The sequence below is a fragment of the Aulonocara sp. 'chitande type north' Nkhata Bay genome, linkage group LG5 (genome assembly GCF_057382095.1).
Source record: "Aulonocara sp. 'chitande type north' Nkhata Bay isolate Kocher_YH1m ecotype deep benthic linkage group LG5, A_spYH_male_GT1.1, whole genome shotgun sequence".
NCBI lineage: Eukaryota > Metazoa > Chordata > Actinopteri > Cichliformes > Cichlidae > Aulonocara > Aulonocara sp. 'chitande type north' Nkhata Bay.
Window position 1 is genome coordinate 48,534,321 of NC_141348.1, and position 20,042 is coordinate 48,554,362.

General features: G+C 44.8%; 1 protein-coding gene across 11 annotated transcripts in view; it reads right to left on the minus strand.

Moving 5' to 3' along the window:
- Positions 1-205: 205 nt before the first annotated feature.
- Positions 206-20,042, minus strand: part of LOC147331616 (dedicator of cytokinesis protein 3-like) — a 231,669-nt gene continuing 211,832 nt past the window's right edge. For 4 of the 11 annotated variants that reach the window (XM_086294019.1, XM_086294012.1, XM_086294018.1 and 1 more), the window contains 29 exons: positions 17,637-17,783; positions 16,283-16,381; positions 16,100-16,194; positions 15,912-15,987; positions 15,096-15,196; positions 14,136-14,194; positions 13,896-14,044; positions 13,719-13,804; positions 13,532-13,558; positions 13,084-13,179; positions 12,583-12,643; positions 11,603-11,696; positions 11,370-11,518; positions 10,308-10,394; positions 10,096-10,200; positions 9,489-9,630; positions 9,185-9,351; positions 8,502-8,588; positions 8,190-8,369; positions 7,698-7,781; positions 6,626-6,742; positions 6,186-6,316; positions 5,261-5,405; positions 4,977-5,058; positions 4,763-4,881; positions 4,332-4,419; positions 4,115-4,234; positions 2,562-2,647; positions 206-1,924 (listed from right to left, as the gene is read on the minus strand). In XM_086294019.1, the coding sequence (XP_086150145.1) occupies positions 1,223-1,924; positions 2,562-2,647; positions 4,115-4,234; positions 4,332-4,419; positions 4,763-4,881; positions 4,977-5,058; positions 5,261-5,405; positions 6,186-6,316; positions 6,626-6,742; positions 7,698-7,781; positions 8,190-8,369; positions 8,502-8,588; positions 9,185-9,351; positions 9,489-9,630; positions 10,096-10,200; positions 10,308-10,394; positions 11,370-11,518; positions 11,603-11,696; positions 12,583-12,643; positions 13,084-13,179; positions 13,532-13,558; positions 13,719-13,804; positions 13,896-14,044; positions 14,136-14,194; positions 15,096-15,196; positions 15,912-15,987; positions 16,100-16,194; positions 16,283-16,381; positions 17,637-17,783 (3,681 nt within the window). In that variant the 3' untranslated portion in view covers positions 206-1,222. The remainder of the gene's footprint in view (positions 1,925-2,561; positions 2,648-4,114; positions 4,235-4,331; positions 4,420-4,762; positions 4,882-4,976; positions 5,059-5,260; positions 5,406-6,185; positions 6,317-6,625; positions 6,743-7,697; positions 7,782-8,189; positions 8,370-8,501; positions 8,589-9,184; positions 9,352-9,488; positions 9,631-10,095; positions 10,201-10,307; positions 10,395-11,369; positions 11,519-11,602; positions 11,697-12,582; positions 12,644-13,083; positions 13,180-13,531; positions 13,559-13,718; positions 13,805-13,895; positions 14,045-14,135; positions 14,195-15,095; positions 15,197-15,911; positions 15,988-16,099; positions 16,195-16,282; positions 16,382-17,636; positions 17,784-20,042) is intronic. The other 7 variants (XM_086294022.1, XM_086294013.1, XM_086294015.1 and 4 more) reach the window with 6 other exon arrangements.

The following is a 20,042-nucleotide window of genomic DNA, read 5'->3' on the forward strand; positions in this document are numbered from 1 at the left end:
TGGTGAACGTTTTATTTACATCGTTACAAAAAGTACCTCTACCCGATGCCTTTATAGCCGCTGTTTACGTGACAGAAATAATCATCATTAGTTATTTGCTTTCATTTTGGTCTTTTGTTTTCATCTTTTTAAATCATCTAAATCAGTGATTCCCAAACTCAAAGCTGCTAAACTGGAGTCCACACGAGACTGACCTTTGGTCCCCCTCGTCCCACATCGAGACAGTGTCCCACATTTTGTTCACTGCAGGACAGGCACTTTCCTAAAGTCTGGCTTTTATCCAGTGGCTTTAAAAAAACTGAAATACAGGGAGACTACTTAACTGGGTGAAGTCAAAACAAAGGAAATGATTTTCCTTTCTTAGTTAATCAGCAGTGATGCAGAAAGGAAAACATGACATTAAGTGACAGGTCAATTATCGGGACAGCAAAAGTAAATATAGTAAAAAGAATATATCACGGACAATAACATGAAACTTCTTATTGTGCTTATTGCGTCTGCTCAGCGAGGCAGGAGGGAAAGTCCTTCACAAACCTGCAGTTTGTCCTTTTATAGTTTTTTAGGATATGTGAAGATTCCCACACAAATAAACTCCAGCTGTTGTAAAATGTTGTATCATTGAGGTTCATGGAATCTGGCCACCCTGCCTCTGGAGGACACCCTGCAGTACCTTCACAGCCCACTAAGGGGCAGCGGACCACACTTTAGGAATCACTGATCTAAATATCCTTCAGTATAACATCCCTGCTTTGACCGTTCTGTGTCTATAGGTTTTATTTGTACATAAATAAAAATGTTTTTAAAGTGCCGTTTGCCTTTAAATCTTCAGAGCGAGGCTTTTTTTTTATTTGACTAGAAATCCCTTCGTAAAATCACGGGTTCAGTTTCAGGTGTAATCATGAATTTAGTGAAAAAGCTGAGCAGCATTTTCTCAGCTTAAACCCCCGTCTGCACATATAAGAAGTAAAGAATCAGGATGCAGTGACGTGAGGACTGTTTGGTTGAAGGAAACACGTCTCAGAGGTCAAGGACTCGTTAGCCAGATGGAGCGTGCGAGAGCAGACTGAAACCTTTAGCGGTAACTGGAGGACAGCTGGGGGCGATTCAGAGCTACCCTCAACTTCATGACCCAGTTTTTAGTTTGGCTCTCGCTCTCACGTCTTTTCTTTCTCTCTTTTGAGAAGAGTTTCTTGTCTGTCCCTATAAACCATGAGGGGGCGTCCTACTCCTCGCCGATGCCGTGCTCCCACGCCACTTTAGCCTGCTCATCCTTGGTGGCTGCGATTATGGGCTGGGAGATCTTGCGTGGCATGGGCCGCGGTGCGGGAGGTGGAGGCGCTGCAGACTGGCTGATCAGGGAGTCCTCTTCAGGGATGCAGCCCTCTCGGAGGTAGGGTTTAGGGGGCAGCGCCGGAGGCTCATGGAAGTGGTAGAGAGGCGGGTGGTGGGGGATGTAGTGTGGGTGGAAGTGATGGTGGAGTTGGTGGTAGTAGTGGGGGTGTTGTGGGTGTGGCAACACATCCTGCTGCTGCATTTGTTGAACTCCGATGGAGGCCGAACCCGGAGCCTGGGGTTGGATTTGGGACCCCACCTGAGCCGGGGTGACGCCTCCCGGGGCAGAGTGGCTGCGGCAGGGCGGGGGCTTGACTCCATCCAGGACTTCAGGTTCGGAGATGCTGTACCTGACGGGCTGGTAAGGTGAGTCGAGGTCCTCCTGGTCGGTGGTCCAAGCCTGGCTGCTGGGGACGGACTCCAGGGTGTCTGTGCGGCTGGCGGTGGGGTCAGAGGAGGAGGCGGGGCCACCAAAGTTGCTCTCACTGAGGGAGGAGACTCCGGAGCTGGCACTGCCTGACAGGTTGGAGTTACTGCCATCCAGGATGGACTGTGGACTGGTGGGTGAGGCAGGTATAGGATGCAGGGGAGACTGGAGAGAGAGGCGAGGGAGAGTCACACAAACAATCTCTAACACAGAGTCTGTGATTAACAGCTGCGGTTTTATTAAATATGTTTAAAGTCTGTTAATATTTAACAAAGCAGGTCGATCACATTCTTTTCTCCTGCATAAACATGAAGATCACAACTTATTTACAATGAATGTCTTTAACTAGAATCACATCTGATTGAAGTGTAGAAGCAAAACAATGACAGTGCACATTAACAGGCATAGTTTAAACTATAAATATACCAAGTAACACAGAAAGCAGGATTCTGGAGTGTTTGTTAAAAAAGAGGAAAAAGGAAACATGAAGCCAATAAATCAAATATTGCTGATGAGCTTAGGAACAGGACACGAAGGTTTACAACTGAACAGAAAATATTTTGTCTTTGTCGTAACTGTTGGTGGATAAACTGTAAAGTTATTTTCAGCTGGTGTTGCAGACTCAGCTGTGAACACTGATGCTTCATTTAAAAGAACAAAATCATGGACACAAAGAAAAACACACAGACAGTAATGTGCACTGATTTGTGAGTGCATACACACACACACACACTAATGGACTGACAAACTTCATCCAGACAGACAGCAGGCATGAGGAGGAGGAGGAGGAGGAGAAGGGTACCTTTCTTAAAGAGCGCGCGGGGAGAGCTGGAGGGAGGTCGCTGACCTGGTGGTGGAAAGCGTCAAAGTGCATCGACAGGTGTTGCCCTACAGGGGGAGACACAGCAGGACTGACTGAGAGAAACTCGCACACACTCACACACATTTCAGACCAGAGAGGAGGAGGAGGTGGGAGGAGGGGCAAGGGGGAACAAAGGTCAGAGAGTGGAGAACAAGAAGGTAGAGGCAGGTGGGTGGGGTTAAAACAGGAAAAGGGGGGAGTTGGAGCAGTGTGTGGAGGAGGGGAGGTGTTCAGCTCTGATAGCATTTAAGTTGTTTGATTGCAGTGGTATAAAGTGTGTGTCTGCAGTGAAAACGAGATCAAATTAACCAAAGTTCACTCTCAGAGAACGCTTCCTTTCTTTCTCTCTGTGCTTCGAGCCCTGCAGACGTCTCCTCTGAGGTTGCAGGAACCACCAAACGCTTCATAAACACTTCATGTACCTGAACTTTCACTCTTGGGACTCAAAGGTTTGAATAACGCGATTTACAAAACCGAGAATGAGTGTTCGGTGGTTTTGAAAGGTTTCTGTGAGGGACTAATACGAGTCTGCGTCGTCACAAATACTCCTGAATGAAAAGCAGAGCTGCTTTGAATCCCCGATCATAGAGGTCACGGAGAGGAGAGGCCCAGCGCTATTCTGTTAATACTTTCTCAGCCAATCAAAGCACAGCTTGCATAAAGGGGGAAAAAAGCTAAAACAGCTGTTTTCAGACAGAAGACAAACTGAGAGGCTGCACCGAGACTCACCATTAGATACACGGGGATCATGAATCATGCGGAGCTAATCTAACGGAGGTACTAATGAACATGACAGAGGAGATGAATCTCCTCTGAATCCTGCTCAGAAAACAGAGTCATGTCTTCTGACCCGGTGCTTAAAAAACAGATTCAGTTCCACAGCCAGGAAAACGTTACAGAGTCCCCCGCACAAACACACTGCAGGGGAACCTGTGGGGATTCCCCACACACAAAAACCGACACACGCAACGATGCACAAGAATCAACGCTTCGCTCTCGCACAACAAAAACCCAGCAGGCGTCCACGGATGACACTTTCTGGGCTAAAGGCGTTCAGTTGCATGGCTTCATGTCCAAACTTGGTTAAAAAGTGGAGTTCAGTAAATATCTAGTAAACATCGTCTACATTAGACGTTAATTCTGTAAGTCTAACACTGAAGTGTTTGTCTGTAGCTGTGAGCTGTGTGTGAGGGGGACAAACGGTACATTCTCTTGGTGGTCATGATCATCCTGCATGTGTGGTTCTCCCTGGGTTGCATCTCACTGACACACTCGTGCAGCTGTTTTTAGGATTATTGTTTCACAGTACGAAGGTTCAAATCCACTAAAGAGGAAGTCCTTTCATGTTTCAGACGGTTTTAGATGTAAAAGAATGACATAAAAAGATTTAACGCTTCAGCATCTGGCAAAGTTTGATTTATGCTTGGTGGGAAATCAGTGCACAATACACACACACACACACAAACGCACACACACACACAGTAGTTTCATACCTTGAGGCAGGTTGCGTGGTGGAACAGGTGGTGCCATGACACTGCCAACGTGGGAGGAAAGGAAAGGGAGGGCTTCTCTGGTACCGCTGTCCAAACTCCAACTGCTGGGAGTGGTCAGGACTGGAGGGCAGAGAGTGAAGACGGGTGGAGTGGAGAAAAAAAATAGATGAGTTTTACAGAAATATTCTGTATTGTGTGTGTGAGTGAGTTTGCCGACCTTTCTCAGCCACAGAGAGGTTTGGGTCGCTGCAGGGTTTGCATGGACCGATCACCTGGTGGAACAAAGCTCGCTGGAAGTTTGGTGGCTGAGGAGGAGACCATGAGCTCGTTAGAGAGGACCACAGCGATCACCTGAATCAGACTTTAATCCGTCTTCAGCTCAGTAAAGAACTGAACATGATTGCATTCGAAAATATTTAGAAGAATATCTGAAGGTAGGTTGAATCCATGAAAAGCACCTGCAGCATCACAGGTCAGCTGATCACAGTGCAGCACAAAGAAAACTAATCTTTGTGCACAAAACAAGAGCTTCCAGTTTCCTCTCCTGTCAAATCCCACTTTACCCTCTGCATGTGACGTACATGCAACTTCTAATAAATCAGACAACTGTCACTGCTGTCGTTCAGGATCCCCCCTCCACTGCTTTACCTGTCCATTGTCTGTGATGTTGGTGTACATCGCGCTGCTCGGCCTCTCTCTGTGCGGCGGCAGCAGCATCAGCATCTCTCTGTTGTGTCTGTATTTGTCAGGCAGAGACGGAGAGCCGACTGCAGACGGACAGATTACAGAAGTGAGAGATGTGTGAAATACAAAATATCAGAAAGCTAAATATAGTTTTAAAAAGCTGCCATGGGCCGCTCACCTCTGATGGTTGAGGGGGCGGAGTTTATCATCTGAGAAGGCGCAGAGTGGGTGGAGCTAAGACTGGAGGAGGACAGGCTCGCCTGCAGTTCCAAGAAATTCGAACGCAGTATTGTACATATAGATTAGAATAATGTGAGGTATTTGAGCAGTGATGCTCAGCTGTGCAGAAAAAGCTGGACATGATAATATTACAGAGTTTTATATTCATGTGTGATATATGGAGTGTTTCTTGTAGCTTGCAACAAGTGCGTTTCCTCTCTGCGAATCGCGTTTTTCACTGACCTGCATGCGGTAGAAGTCCTCGGGGTGTTCCACTACCATGCCGTCAGCCAGGATCAGCAGATTGCCAACGTTTCCCATCTCACTGGAGTTGTGAGAGGAGAGAGAGGAGGAGGAGTTGCGCACAGGAGTCAGAACAGCTACGGGACTGGGAGGAGGGAACGAAAGGAGGAAAAAAGAGGAGAGGAAACAGGGAGGGTAAAGAGAAAGAGGGCGGGGGGAGAAGAGGGAAATTCCAGGTAGAAGAAAAGGAAGGAAGGAAGGCAGGAAGAAAGGAAGGAAGGCAGGAAGGGGAAGGGCCAAGCAAACCAAAAAAGAAGAAGCGAAAACCAAACAGCCAGCATGCATGAGGTGATGCGGTGAGAATGAGAGCGATGGTCAGCCATGAGCATGCAGGAAGCACCATGCAGGAAGCACGATGCAGGAAGCACGATGCAGGGTGGTGTCGGTGAAGGATGAAGGAGAGAAAGAGAAAATGGCAGATTTTCAGAAAGTGCGATGTGAGCAGAGGACAGCAGAGATGCTGCGAGGAACTTCTCAAAGATCATTAATGAGACACAGCAGGTGAATCACAGATGGAGGTGAAGCCAGTGAGAAGACGTGTGCTGACTGTGAAGGATGGTTTCTGCCGTGTTCACCACATTTAACAGTTTCAATTAAGAATAAGATAAAAGTAATTAACTGCTTTGTCTCTCTTGATCCGTGCCCCTTTGACCCGACCCTCTATGCAGACTTAGAGGAAACTGACTTTGAGGATTTTTTAAAACCTTTTCAACATGTTTAGAGACCCTGAATGAGGTTTTGATGACATGGTGGTGCAGACTGAGGAGTGTATCAGGGTGTAGCTGAATAAGATTAAAGCAGGAGAGTCTAACGGGCACTTTAAAGGATGACGTGAGGGTTAAAAAAGTCTCTGCGTGTTGCTGACCTGTGTCGGTGCATCAGTTTGAAGCTCTCGGGGCTCATGGGGCCGTGAGTGGCCAGGATTCCTCTGGGTGTGTTGGGCCCTGAACCGGACTTGTCTAAACCAGGCAGACCCTGCAGAGACACATAGAAGCACTGCTCTGAATATTCACACTGCCCTCGGGTGTCCACACAGACAGAAGAATCACTGGTTGGAACGGTAAAGGTAAAATTATGAACAGAGGTGAAATGTTCAACGAGATTCTTTGCAGTCTCTAAGCTTGGTGCACACTAACATGCTCTTTGAAGAAGAAACGAATCCATCCATCCTTCCAGCATGTTTACACCGTAATGAATCTTCTTCTACACTCGTTCATTTTGGTTCATGAGCTACATCTAACAACAGCTCCGCGTACGTATTTGTACCTCCTGAGGTTGTAATATTATATTATTTTGTGTGCTCACATGGCAGAGGCTGCTCCTCATCATCTGGAACTGATCTATCAGCTTCTTGTGCAGGGGACGCATTTCTGGGTGCACCAGCTTCTCGTGCACAGCCAGACCGACTCCCAGGATGTGAACCTGTGTGAAAACCAGTTTTTAAAAACATCAGCGGATGAGATGAAGAACCCTGTTAGTATGAGCAAGAATGAAGACGAGGTTGTTGCTCACGTTGGTCTACAGACAAATCCTTCCTTTGGAAAACTTAATGCACGTGTTTCACCTGCTTTACTTTTGCCTGCTTCATGTCAACAAATGTTTTTCTACTGGATCGAAATAATCTGACATGGGAGAGGGGGCGAGGTTAGGGGGGGCATCTCCTCCTATCAGCAGCTGGGGCTGAAAGTATTAGCCCCCCAGGAATTATGGAGCATTTTGCTAAACTTCTTCCCAATTTTTGCAGCATTGATGAAACTTGATATAATCAAAGATTCACCAAACCTGTAGCTTTTGGGACATTTTGTAATATAAAATACATTTTTAGTCTTTATATCAAATATAGTTAAAAGTAGGGTTGCCAAAAATATTAACATGTGAATGTTTGTTTTCAAAAAGAGCGGCACATCACAGCCTGACAGCCCGGTGACTATTAATGGCCACGGGGCTAATCACTCATTTCTTTCTTGTTTTGTATCCATGAAATATCCTGATTAAACTTAAACATTGTTATTTTGTTAACAGATACACTATAAAAAACAAAGACTTGTTGTTAATGGTCATTTTCTTTCCTTCAGTTCAGTGAAAGCATGAATGATAACGTCTGCATGCAGATATATGAAAACAAAAACTATAGATTCAACTATTACAGGATTCTGAGGTTTTTCTTCAATCGTGACATTTGTCTCACGCTAAAGGTCAAATTCTCCACATGGTTCTATCTGAACACACTTACAGCTCTATATGTGTTTCCACTGAAGCACATATAGAGCTTTAATTTGAGTATGTGGAGCCAACTTGGTCTATTTGGCATCTCAGGACAAAAAGGCAGAGCTGTGTTATTAAAGCTCTGCAGGAACGTCAGCAAACGACACCTCACCTGCTCCTGCATCAGGTCTTTAAGCTGTGTGATCTTCTCAGTGTCTTCAGGGTGGCTCGTGATGTACTCCTTATCAAAGAAAGCCTGCAAACGAAGGAAAAAAGCAAAGTCAAATTTATGGAGCAGTACTGTGGCATTACATCATCCCAAAACACCAAACCTTATAGAAATGAACATTTTTAGTCCATTTTATACATAATTTGTTCGCACAGATTCAGAGATTATGCGCACGGATGACAAACTGCTGTGCTTTGTAATAAAATACATGTTCTGTACTTTTGTTTATAAAAGGAAACTCTAACATATCACTGAGGTTAGTGCATTCTGGACCGTTTGTGATGCTATGTGTGGATAAAATAACAGTGGTTTAATCATATTGTGGCCCCTCCTTCACCTGCCTATAAAACTGCCCACTGTGATGCGCTGTAAGATTTTACTGCTGTGACTCAGCCTCACGGGGGCCGATGACATGAAATTCCCTGTCTGTCTGACCTCTTGGTATCTGGCGATGCCTCCGTTAACAGCAGCGTCGATGACCCCGTTCAGCGTCATGCTGAGCAGGTTGATGTTGCCGTGCAGCTGCTTGTGTTGGTACTGGCTGATCAAAGTGCGCAGCTCCTGGTTCTTATTCTCCACCACAGAGATGGCGTTTTCTAACGGGCTCACCTCCACCTGAGAGAGAGACGCAGAGCGACGAGGAGCCAAAGTGAGAGACGCTCAGATTACTTCGTAGAATATATCATAACAGATTGTTGTGAGTTTATGGATCCTGTTTATCTTTACAGATCTCTTTCATGTGCTCACCAGCTCTCTCTTCTCCACCTCAAACCAGCGGGAAATCCCGGGCAGAGGGTGGGTGAGGATCAGAGTCGTCCTTTCTATCCACAGACTCTGAAAAACACGACAAGCAGGGAGACAAACAGTCCAGACTTCAGGAGGTTTGATGTAACATCAGCAGCCATCGAAATCTCCTGAAATATCTAATTAATGTTGAGAATCCGGTTTATTAATCATCTAAACTTCAGTCAAAATGAGCCATGCTGGCTGAATTTTCAGAGAGCTTCAGAAAAAACCAGGCAGATCTTAATGAACTGAAGCAACGCTGTAAAAAAGAGGTGGATTAAAACCCTCCACAACGATGTGAGGGAGTCGCAGAGTGTTTGATGCTGTAAGCTGCTGAATCACGAGGAAGGTTGAAGGAGAAACGATGTCTCTACTGTCAGGGATGGAAATGACAGAAAGCAAAGACAGACGAGGAAGATGTCAGATAAATTTCACAGGAAGGAACTTAAAGAAATGTAAATCTTGGATAAACAAGGCAAAAAAGGTTTTTGTAATGAGTCACTGGATATAAATGCTGTAAATCGTGTCATTCATAAGAATATAAACAAAGGCAGGTTCAGCTGGGTTGCAGTAAGTAAGTGTGTTGAGCTGATTCACTGAGTATCTAATAAAAGAATAAGAGGAAAAAGCACTTCCTGTCTCACTTTGAACTCATTGTCTCGATCTTTGGGGCCTTTGTGGAAGGGCCGGTCGTAACGGAAGCGGCGAACGTTGTTCACTCGATAGAAGCTCTTAATGCGGTCCGGTACTCGGTCCATCTGAAGGACGGTCACGCTGTCCGGCACCGGCGTTACTGCGTAGATCTGGAGGTCTGAGAGGAGGGAGGTCAAAGATATAACTGAGAGCCGATAACACAGCAAACAAAACGCTTCCATGGACGTCAGGCGTGGATTAATATTTAAATCGAGCGGTCTTTGGATGAACATCAGCTCTGCTGCTGAAGGATACACTGTGCATCACACTGCAGGATGGCCTCGTCTGGTTGATTGGGGTGCTGCATTGCAATGGCTTGCGGGAATTCTCCCAGCATCCTTTGCTGGAAGGCTTCTAACCTTTCGTAGTCATGACCACGGCAGACAAACTCTTTGTTCTAGAGGGAACGAATCAAAAACGAACAGAAAAGATTAAGATGTTCATTTTTTAAAGCAGAAATCTTGAAGCCACCTCTTAAGTAACAAAACCTGCAGTTCCTGTAATGACCACTTGAGGCTGGATCCCAAAATGCTCTACAGCAGCCGTGAACATGTTTACTTCTCGCTTCATAACAGCTGTTTACTGGGTCACTGAATTCAGATGTGGCAGCTCAATTATTAGCTTGACCAAAGTCCTTCTAGAAACAAGTCCATCCACCCTGCAGCCATCGAAATATCCTCAGAGAGTTTGTTCACTTTGCCCCAAAATAAGGTTTTAAAAAGCTTTTTTCCTGGAAGGCGTACGTCTTCTTCTGTGAGAAGTGAAACCATTAGAGCTTTCATTTTCTTTTCTGATGGAAAATTACTCAACTTCAAATAGAGTTAACGTGCATGCGTAAATGCTGCACAGTGACATCACTCACTCTGAGGAAGAAAGGGAACTTCCTGCCGTAGAAGCCGACCCTGAAGAACTCGGGCTCCAGGCGCTGCTGCTCCATGATGTTGTCGTAATAGGCCGCCTCCATTTTCTGCAGGTAAAGGTCGCGGGGGGAAGATTGTGAGATCTAATAATTAATATTTCCTTATCATATTAAAGATCTAAAAGATTCTTGATGTGAGTGTTGTTGGGGCTCACCCGTATCCAGCTGAGACTTTGGTAGTCATACAGGGATTCGTACTGGAAGGCCAGCTCCCTGCACAGAGGAATGCCGTACTCCCAACACTGAGGACACACAAACACACAAAACCATGGAGGCGCTGATGTTTGAAGCAAAACCACAACAACTAACAAACTGCCTTTAACTGCAGCGAGCTGATTGGTTACCAGATAACACTTTACATACTGACCCCGTGCTTAACAGAGAAGACGCAGCAAGTGTCTAATATGAAAGTAGTTGCTGCTGGCACCTTGTAAAACCAAGACTGGCACCCCGGTGTTAGATAAGAGAACATACCTTTATTAGTCCCACAAGGGGAAATTTCATAAGGCTGCTGACCTATTGCACGCAATGGCGGCGCCATCTTACCCTGCGACCATACATACATTACACAAACATCACATGGGGAAGACAGGTCAGAGAGGTATAACAATGGAAAATGCACCACATGAGGAAAGATAAGGAGAAAAAAAATGTGCACATAGCACATGAAAAAACTCTTAATACACCAAAGAAACACACGACGAACAACAGGGGCGGGTAAAGGGTGAGAGACAGCCAGTGTAGACAGCACAGCCGGGCCTGCGTGCGCTGGTCTCCTTGATCCAGCGTCAGCATCGGCGGGGAATAAGCGTCGAAGGCGTTTGGAGGGGGATGAGTGTGTATCTGCATGTGTGTATATGTCTGTGTGTGTGTCCAGAGTTCAGCTGAGACAGTGTCCTTCGCCCTGCCAGGCTAAGCAAACAGTCTTCCAGCCAACCCAGGTGGCCTTGCATAGAATGGGAAGAACAGACTAAACACAGTCGTTATCAGAGTGTTGTTGTTCAGCTCCAGCCTCGAGACCGCAGCTGACGCCGAGAGGGGATCCGCATGAAGTGATGGTGCTTTTTACTTTACTGCGAACAACTCATATGAATTTCAAAGCTGTTCTAACAGTCCGACACTGGTCTCTCAATCTCCCGTTGGAGAGCCGCGAGCTTCTCCATTAATGAAGCAGCTCGTGACCTCTAAAGCCCACGCTGACCGTGTCACGCCCTCACCTTCCCCTTGTTGAAGTAGTGGATGACTTTCCTGCAGAGTCCCTCCTTGCGGTGCCACTCGGTCTGAGAAGGATAATGCAGGAACTCCTTCAGAGGACGCTCGTCCCAGTGCAGCAGCTCCCAGTATAACAGCAGGGTGAACGCGGCCTCTGCAGACAAACAGCCCAGAGAGCGTCAGCCTGGTGTTTGTCACACGTTCTGCTCGTGTCCACGAGTGACTGATTCTGCTGTACCTGTGTAGTTCTCCGCCTGCAGATGCATGTCACACAGTTTGTGGATGTAGCGGATGTACATCTCCTCCTTGTTGATCTCTGACTTGTAGAAGTTCTGAGAAGAAACAAAACAGACAATTAATGCACTTCCTGTGTTTATGCACCGATTTAAACCTGGGATGCCAAACGCTGCAAATACCCACTCGATAGGTGTGGAAATTTCTTAAAGAAGGGCAGAACTTAACTCAAGGCCAAGGTCTGAATCATCTTCATCATTTTCATGGACCTATTTATGGCATACTGTACCAAACCTATATGTTAGTTTGTTTGTTTGTAAAGGATCAAGTGTAGACCAACTGAATGTGGAAAACATGAGAATTATTCTTGAAGGCTGTTTATTTAGAACTGGACGGTTTAATAAATGTGAAGCAGCTTGGAAAGAAAAGTGTCTGGACTTGTTTAAGTTTTCTTGAAGACGTTTCACCTTCATCCAAGAAGCTTCTTCAGTTCTAAGAACAGCTGGTGCAGAGTCCCAGATTTCAGCCCATGGGGGCGTCTCCAAGAGGGTCAATGGCAGCCATGTTTATGAAGTGACTGTTTCCAATGCAGAGGTCTGATCCTGGCACAAATAGGAGAGCTGTCCATCTGCACATAAAGGTCAAAGGTCACTCTCTCGAGGATGCCAATGTTCACATTCTGGACAGAGAGGACAGATGGTTTGAAAGAGGAGTGATCCTCGTGTAGAGGATCAATAGGGGGTCCATGACCCTCTTGGGGGGTCACTCCCATAGGCCTTAAATCTGGGACTCGACGAGTTGCTCTTAGAACTGAAAAAGCTTCTCGGATGAAACGTCTTCAAGTAACTCAAAGAAGTGCAGACGCTTTTCTTTCCAAGCTCCTTAGACTACGATGACCTGGATGACTGAGAAGCTTCACAGACAATAAATGTGAACACTTTCTGAACTCAGTATTTTAGTGATGTCGCTGATTTAAAGTCTTACCAGGAGGTTAACTGTGCAGCCAATCTTCTTGTTTTCGGTTTCATCTCCCTTCATACAGTCCCTGAAAAAATGAAACCAAGTTTATAAAACTTCAAACTTAAACCTTCCACACTTACTTATGAACCTCCGCTTTTATTAACTTGGGTGGGTGTTCTCATTTAGCCCAAGCTCCAAGACACTTTTTCCTATGATAGACGTCACAAGATGCCCAACAAGTTTGCAAACAACAAGAAGACTGTTTTTGAAGACGGATATAAATATAGATACTGCAGGTAAAGGAGGGTTACTGCAGGGAACGTGACTAAGTGCTGGTATTCTACAGACAAAGACTTTTATATGATGGCCCCGTATATGACCTGGGTCTCACAGTGTTTAAAGTTTCTTTGCTCAGTTTAAAGACATTTCAAAAGCACAACAACAAAACCAAACTTTCTATGACTTATGGAGCATAAAGTACCACAGAATCATTTATGTCCTATGAATACAAAGGCTTTACTGTACCGGTAGTCGAGCAGCCGCTCCATCAGTCGTGTGACGGAGGTAACGAAGGAGATGCCCGTCTCTCTCCACGTCTCCTGCTCGATCTTCTCCAGCAGGCTGCAAGAAGCATGCAACAAATTACACACTGGAAACAGTTTAAACTGTGGGGACAAACCCACCACGTGCCTCTGGACATACTGTGTGTAAGCACATGTGAAAGTGTGTCGACAATGTTCTACTTTAAAAAGGACGTCAAAAAAGTTCAACAAGAGCAATAAATGAAGCCAAATCTGATGTTTCGTGTTTTAGTGTAACGTTTTTGGCCTGTGTTGTGAGCCATGACTTCTCCATCAGGGAGTTAACAAAGGCTTCACTGAAGGTCCGACAGACTCACAACAATGTCAGGATAGCAGATAAGAACAGTCAATGTTAGCAGCGTATATCTGCCCATGTGCAGGGAGTGTCATACCTGGGGTAAGGCCCAAACAGCTGGGTTCTAGTCCCGCAGCAGACAAAGCAAACACACAAAGAGAGTGTTAGAGCAGAAAACTGAGAGTTAATTTCTGTTATCAAAGAGAGAAAAGAGCAGCAGGGCAGAGGGATTCGCTCCAGGTTAAAAACAGAAACACGGGGAAGTCAAAGTCTGCGTTCCTCACAGCAAACCGAAGAGCTCCCTGTAGTTCTCGTCTCCTTTCCCCTCCGACACCAAACTGTCCAGCTTGTCAATCAGCTCAGCCTCCACCTGCACACACGTACACAAACGCTCTGACTTCCTCTGGTTTTCTATGAACGACCTGAACAGTCTCTGCACAGCTGAGCGTGTGCTCCTGTACCTGTTTGAAGTTCCCGTTCTTGCGCTGCTCCCAGTCCATCATGTCGTGGAAAATCGGGATCATGATGTTTCGCACCTCCACCTGCGGGACCAGCGTCACTCCCAGGAACGGACCAATCATCCCGGGAATGAAGTGGATCTTATTCTCACCTGAAACACGTTTCAAACATGGATCCAAAACCATTTAATCAGTCAAACTTAAGTCGGACACAACAGTTTAAACCCGACGAGAGGATCGTACCCAGATTCTGCCACATGCTGAAAAGCTCGTAGGTCATCATCACTCTCATGTCACCGTATCTGCAAACAGATCAGATCTTCAGTCACTTTACTTATTGGATCAAACAGTCTCTGTATTACTGACACTGTGGACCTAATAGAAGAACATCCACGGTGTGGTGCATTTTAATGACAATGACATCAGTGAAACAAACAGCACCGTGGGGCAGCTGTTGTTGTGATTGTGTGCTATATAAATAAAATTGAACTGAATTGAAATTAGAGGTCCTCGCTGGTTTGGTCATGATAACAAACAAGCGTCTGCTGCCACAGCTCAGCTTCATCTGATGTTTCACTTCGATCGTCCACAAAAACCCAACAAATAACCAACTTAGTCTCCTTCAAGCCTGCATGTGCAGCTCTTACCTTTGCAGCGTAGTGTCTGTCCATGCAGCCACCCACTGATGACAGTGATCTAACCCTCACATACTCACCAATGTGAAACACGGCGATGTGGACCCAAACCAACACAGCAGGCACTACTGTTTTTTCCTTTAATCTGTCAATCTTTAATTAATGGGAACATAGCAGGAAGTGTCAAGTTTACAGTTATTACAGTGAATTTAAAAAAGGAAAACTGGGTATTTATATTTATTTTGGTTCACTGACATAAACACAAAAACTGAATGAATGAACTGAAAGAATTTTGTTTTCTTACAAAAGCAAAAGAACATAAAAAAAACAAGAAAATATCTTTTACCCTTCAGTCAAAGGTCAGATTTGTCATTACATCCTGTCTGATGGAGCAGCTGTTACTGTTTTATTTTTTTTTCTTATCTGTGTTTTTCTTCTCTTTGTGTGTGTGTGTGTGTGTGTGTGTGTGTGTGTGTGTGTGTGTGTGTGTGTGTGTGTGTGTGTGTGTGTGTGTGTGTGTGTGTGAGAGAGTGAGTGAGTGTGAGTGTGAGTGTGTGTGTCTCCTTACTTGTCTAAGACCTTCTTCCTCTTAGCAGGACTCAAATTTTCCAACTGTAAACTGGGCTGGTTGATGTAGAGCACCGCCAGGCTGAAGTAGGAATTCCACACCTGCACACACACACACACACACACACACACACACACACACACACACACACACACACACACACACACACACTGCTAACGCCACGTTTTCTTTCTTTGCAAACGGCCCTTTGGTCGCAGCTTGCACAGTGATGCAGCCCTCACTCTCACTCTTTGCACTCGTCAGTTTTCACATAATGAAGTTATGAAGTTGACATTTTACAAAACTTCAGCCTCACGTCTGTTTCAGTAAATCAGCAGCTTCAGTTCAGTCTAACAGTGTTTCAGCTTTGTTTCATGAAACCACAAAATAGTGACGATATAAAAGAAATAATCTGAATAATATTCATGATTTCGAAAAACAACATTAGTGTTAGTAGTGAGGAGACTCAGAGAGGGGAGGACGGCAGCTTTGTCAGACGCTTGGTTGGGTTTTGTTACACGTGGTCGTTTCCACTGTTATCAGTCACTGTGGTTTGTGCGCACCTGACAGGGTGACGTTAAGTTCAAACTCAAAATTAAAATTTTATTTGTCACACACATAATCATACACAGTACGACATGTTGTGCCCGACCATTAAACTAAACTACAGAAACTGACAAGATTTATAAAATTTACAGTAAAAAATTTGCAGTTAAATAAAAAAGGGTCTAACAGATGTAAACAATAAATTAAGAATTTAACTAGGAAATAAAGACTAAACTGAGAGTTAAAGGTAAATGATAAAGTAGGAGTTACCTTAAAGTCAAAGTCGGCTTCTGTGAAGTTCTTGTGCAGAGCAGGAGAGAGGTACTGCACTGTGGTCAGGATGATGCTGCACAAACACACACATGCATCGCTTTGATATTTACTCCAATGATCCAGCAGCGATCGGACTCAGTCAACGCTCGTGTATTTCCAGCCTGTCGGGTAAGTTGGTGTCTTACTTGCTGGTGAGGAGTCTCATGATGTTCCAGTCTCGGGGGAAAATGCTGAGCTTCATCAGATTTCTAAACACACACATGATCTTCAGCAGAAACTCCTGAGCAGAGGGAAAGAGACGAGAGCGTGGATTAAAGATGAAACCTCTCCCTGTTGTCATGTTTCACAGTGAGTCAGGACTTCCGTACCTTCAGCTCATCTTTGCTCTGAAAGTTTTCCATCAGGTGCTGGAAGTGGATATCTGTCATCTGACGGAGAAGCGACAGGAGGCAGGACACGTACTCTCCCTGCCAACAGGAAGCAGGGCACAGTCATGTAAGTGCATGGAAACACAAAGGAGTCAACAGTGAGGTGATGCACCAGGATGAGTCGGGCTCTTTCCCAAACTGACCCCTCTTTATCAGCCTCTCTGCTGGCACCACTTTATGTGTCAGTAACTTTTTCCAGCCTTCACGTAAAGATAAATCTGCAGCGCCACACGCAAGACACGAGGAAATACGAGTTCACTCCACTTTTTTCTAAAGGGCGCTAAATAATTCTCACTCACGCAAACTTCATCAAACCTCTGTGTTGATCTACTGCATTAAAATGCTGAAGTTCAGAGGATGGATTCGTGTTTGAATCTAGTTTTTGTCACCACCTAAAGAAAGATTGTAGTCTGTATTAAAATATGATGAGTGTGAAGTGAGACCCTGCAGGAAACCCGGCGCCTCCATCTGAGAGGAGGAACGACGAAGGAGAATGAAGCAGCTGATCCAAAATAAAAACTCACAAAATCTTTCTGTGTGGCGTCGACACCAATAAGGCATAAAATGAACTGCATTACACCAAAGCATGACATAAACGATAAAGTTGCAAGAACGTTTTTAACATGATGAATTATAATTTCTATAAAAGTTTTAAATACCTATCTACTAAACTTTAACTATCAATTTATCGTTTATAATGACATAAATAGAATATTAACAAAAACAGTTTGTAAACACTTCTTTGGACTCTTTTGTTCTTATTTTTATTCATTGCTTTATTTATTCTTGCTTCCTGGTTAAACAGGAGGGCAGCAGATGAGCAGACTGAGACTGAGCCAAAGATGAAATGAATGTAAATGAAGGTGAACAGTCAACAAAAATGCATCAAATTTACAAAATACAAATGAACCCAGACGACTCAGATTCACACATCTGTGATTTAACTAAGATATCGTTCTGCACAGTAATACAAATAAAGATGGAAGTTCTTTAACGCATGCACAAAGAGACGTAACAGCAGGATGGGTCAGTGATGATGATGGTGGAGTAGGAGAGGGCAATATTGACAAAACCAACAGTTTTCATTTTTATTTTAACACTTTTTGCTTCTCTCAAATCTCCCGTCTCTTATTTTGTTGCCATCATGTAACTGTACGACAGTATAAAGGGACAACAAAGCTATAACATGAATATAATATTGCCCTGCCCTACAGCAGACAGACAGTCAGACGGATGCAGGGTGGATGAGGGGCCGGGAGGTGACGTAGTAGTAGTCGTATTGTTAGTTACTAACAGCGATCTCAGCGGTGCACTGCGGACAGCGTTGACCCCTTACCGCCTCCTGCGATTGGCTCTTGCTCATGATTGACAGCAGGGTTTGCAGGAGGACGTCCAACAGGGACTCCACCATCATCTCCACCTCCTCCTGCACCGACGTGTCCTGGAAGAAGAGACGAAGGAAAGGAGACATAAAGAAAAGGAAATCAGAGCAGAGAAATAAGGACAGCTGCTCTCTGTGCGTTTCGTGTACTTTTATATAGGTTAGTGTCCAATAATGAATTTTGAAGGTTTTAGGAGCTTTGCTGCAGCTGTGTCTCACACATTCCTGCTCCTGAGAGGACAAACCTGACTGAAGGCTCACTGCAACACTAAACATTCACAGTACGTAATGGAAATAAACACTGGTTTCTCACTGGTGCTCACGAATTTCAGTTTCAGTTCAGATCAGATGAAAGTGTCCAAATACTTCAGAGACTTCAGCACCAAAAGCAACGCCTCAGAAGAGAAGAGCGTCATCACTGAACATCACTCGTTTCATGAGCCGTTAATATGTTTTAACCTGACAGCGGTTTGTTTGGCCTGCAGGGGAACTTTGAACGTTTCACTACTTTGATAACAACGTTCCTGTTAGAGTTGGCAGTTTTTGTCCTCCTGTGAAACTTTTTATCATGTAAACATTTAATAAATGAAGTGCTGGTTTTATTCTAACTTACTTGGTTACGTCTCCATTACTGCATTTGTTCTGCATTTTCTTTCTGATGATCTTTTATTAATTATACTTCAGCCACAGATGATAATTAGGAGTTAAAGTAAATCATCGTCGCAGCACAGGGACACGGCAGCGTGAGCAACTTTACCTGATAAAACTTCTGAAAGATGAACTACATTCAATATTTTCTTAAGCATCATCTTTGGTGACTGCACCCCCACGCACCCCTGCAACATCATCATCAAATTTGCAGATGACACCACTCTGATGTGGTTCATCACCAACGATGATGACACCGCCTACAGGGATGAGGCCCAGCGACTGTCAGAATGGTGTAACTACAATAACCTCACCCTAAACACCAAGAAAACAAAGGAAGTGGTCATGGACTTCTGCAAAACAAGAACTGACCCCCCTCCCCTCTCCATAGATGGTGACCATGTGGAGAGGGTGTCCTCCTTTAAGTTCCTCGGCACCCACATACCTGAGGACCTATCCTGGTCCACAAACACATCAGCCCTAGTAAAGAAAGCCCAGCAGCGCCTCCATTTCTTGAGGGTTCTGAGATGGAACAGGCTGCAGACTGACCTCCTAGTGTCCTTCTGCCGTGCCACTATGGAGAGCGTGCTGGTGCACGCCATCCCTGTGTGGTACACTGGTTGCACAACTGCTGACAGGAAAAGACTACAGAGGGTCATCAGATCTGCAGAGAAGGTGATCAGCTGTCCACTCTCCTCCCTGGACTTGCCAGCTCAAGATGTCTCTCCAGAGCCAGGGCAGTTATAAAGGACCACCTCCACCCTAACCACCACCCTTCAACATCCTGCCCTCTGGAAAAAGGTTCAGATCCATCAGGTGCAAAACAAACAGACTAAAGAGCAGCTTCTTCCTGTGAGCTGTCAGAACTCTTAATGCAAACTAAGAGTGTGCACAGACGTCTCCAACACATCCACCCTGACGCTGCTGTTGATCATCCATGTGCAATATCTCAGTCTTTCCATGTTCTGTGCAACATTTCTTTGGCGCATGTGTAATATTTAGGTCTCAGTGAAATTATCATCTCCACCCTAAATGACCATAGCCCCTCCACCCTTATTTATTTATGTATTATATTATATAACTGCCCTTGTATACAGCCCCACAATGTTTCTGTTTCAGTGTTTCTATGCATACAGCATGTATGTAGTTCACTCACATATATATTGCTTTTTCTTCCCTCGTTGCATAGTGTTTTCTCTTCTTTACTTTTGCACATTTGTGCTCCAGCTACCCAACTTCGCTGTGCAAGAAACTGCACAATGACAATAAAACTCTAAGTATTGAAGTTCTGTTCGTTCAGTTCACATGAAACAGCAAGTCTGAAGTATTTACGGTGGGCTTCCTGTTCATGTTCTAACCACAGCAGCGCCACATCAACAAAGACCACCATCACACAACTGCAGCCACAGTCTGAACATCATGTTTGTCTCTGTATGATTTCTCCTTCAAATCCTTCCTTAGCCTCACGATGTTTCTTATTCAGGTCAATGAAAAGTCATTATGAAAACACACAGAAGGTGCTTATTGATTTTTTGAATATGCAGCTGTAACCATGGATTTACTTTTCTTGCAAAGGCACGGACATTTGGTGGAGCAGAGGCTCATGGGAAAACAAAGGACCCATCTGGTTCACCTTCTACAAAACTGCAAAGCCAGGACTGGCCTCAGCAG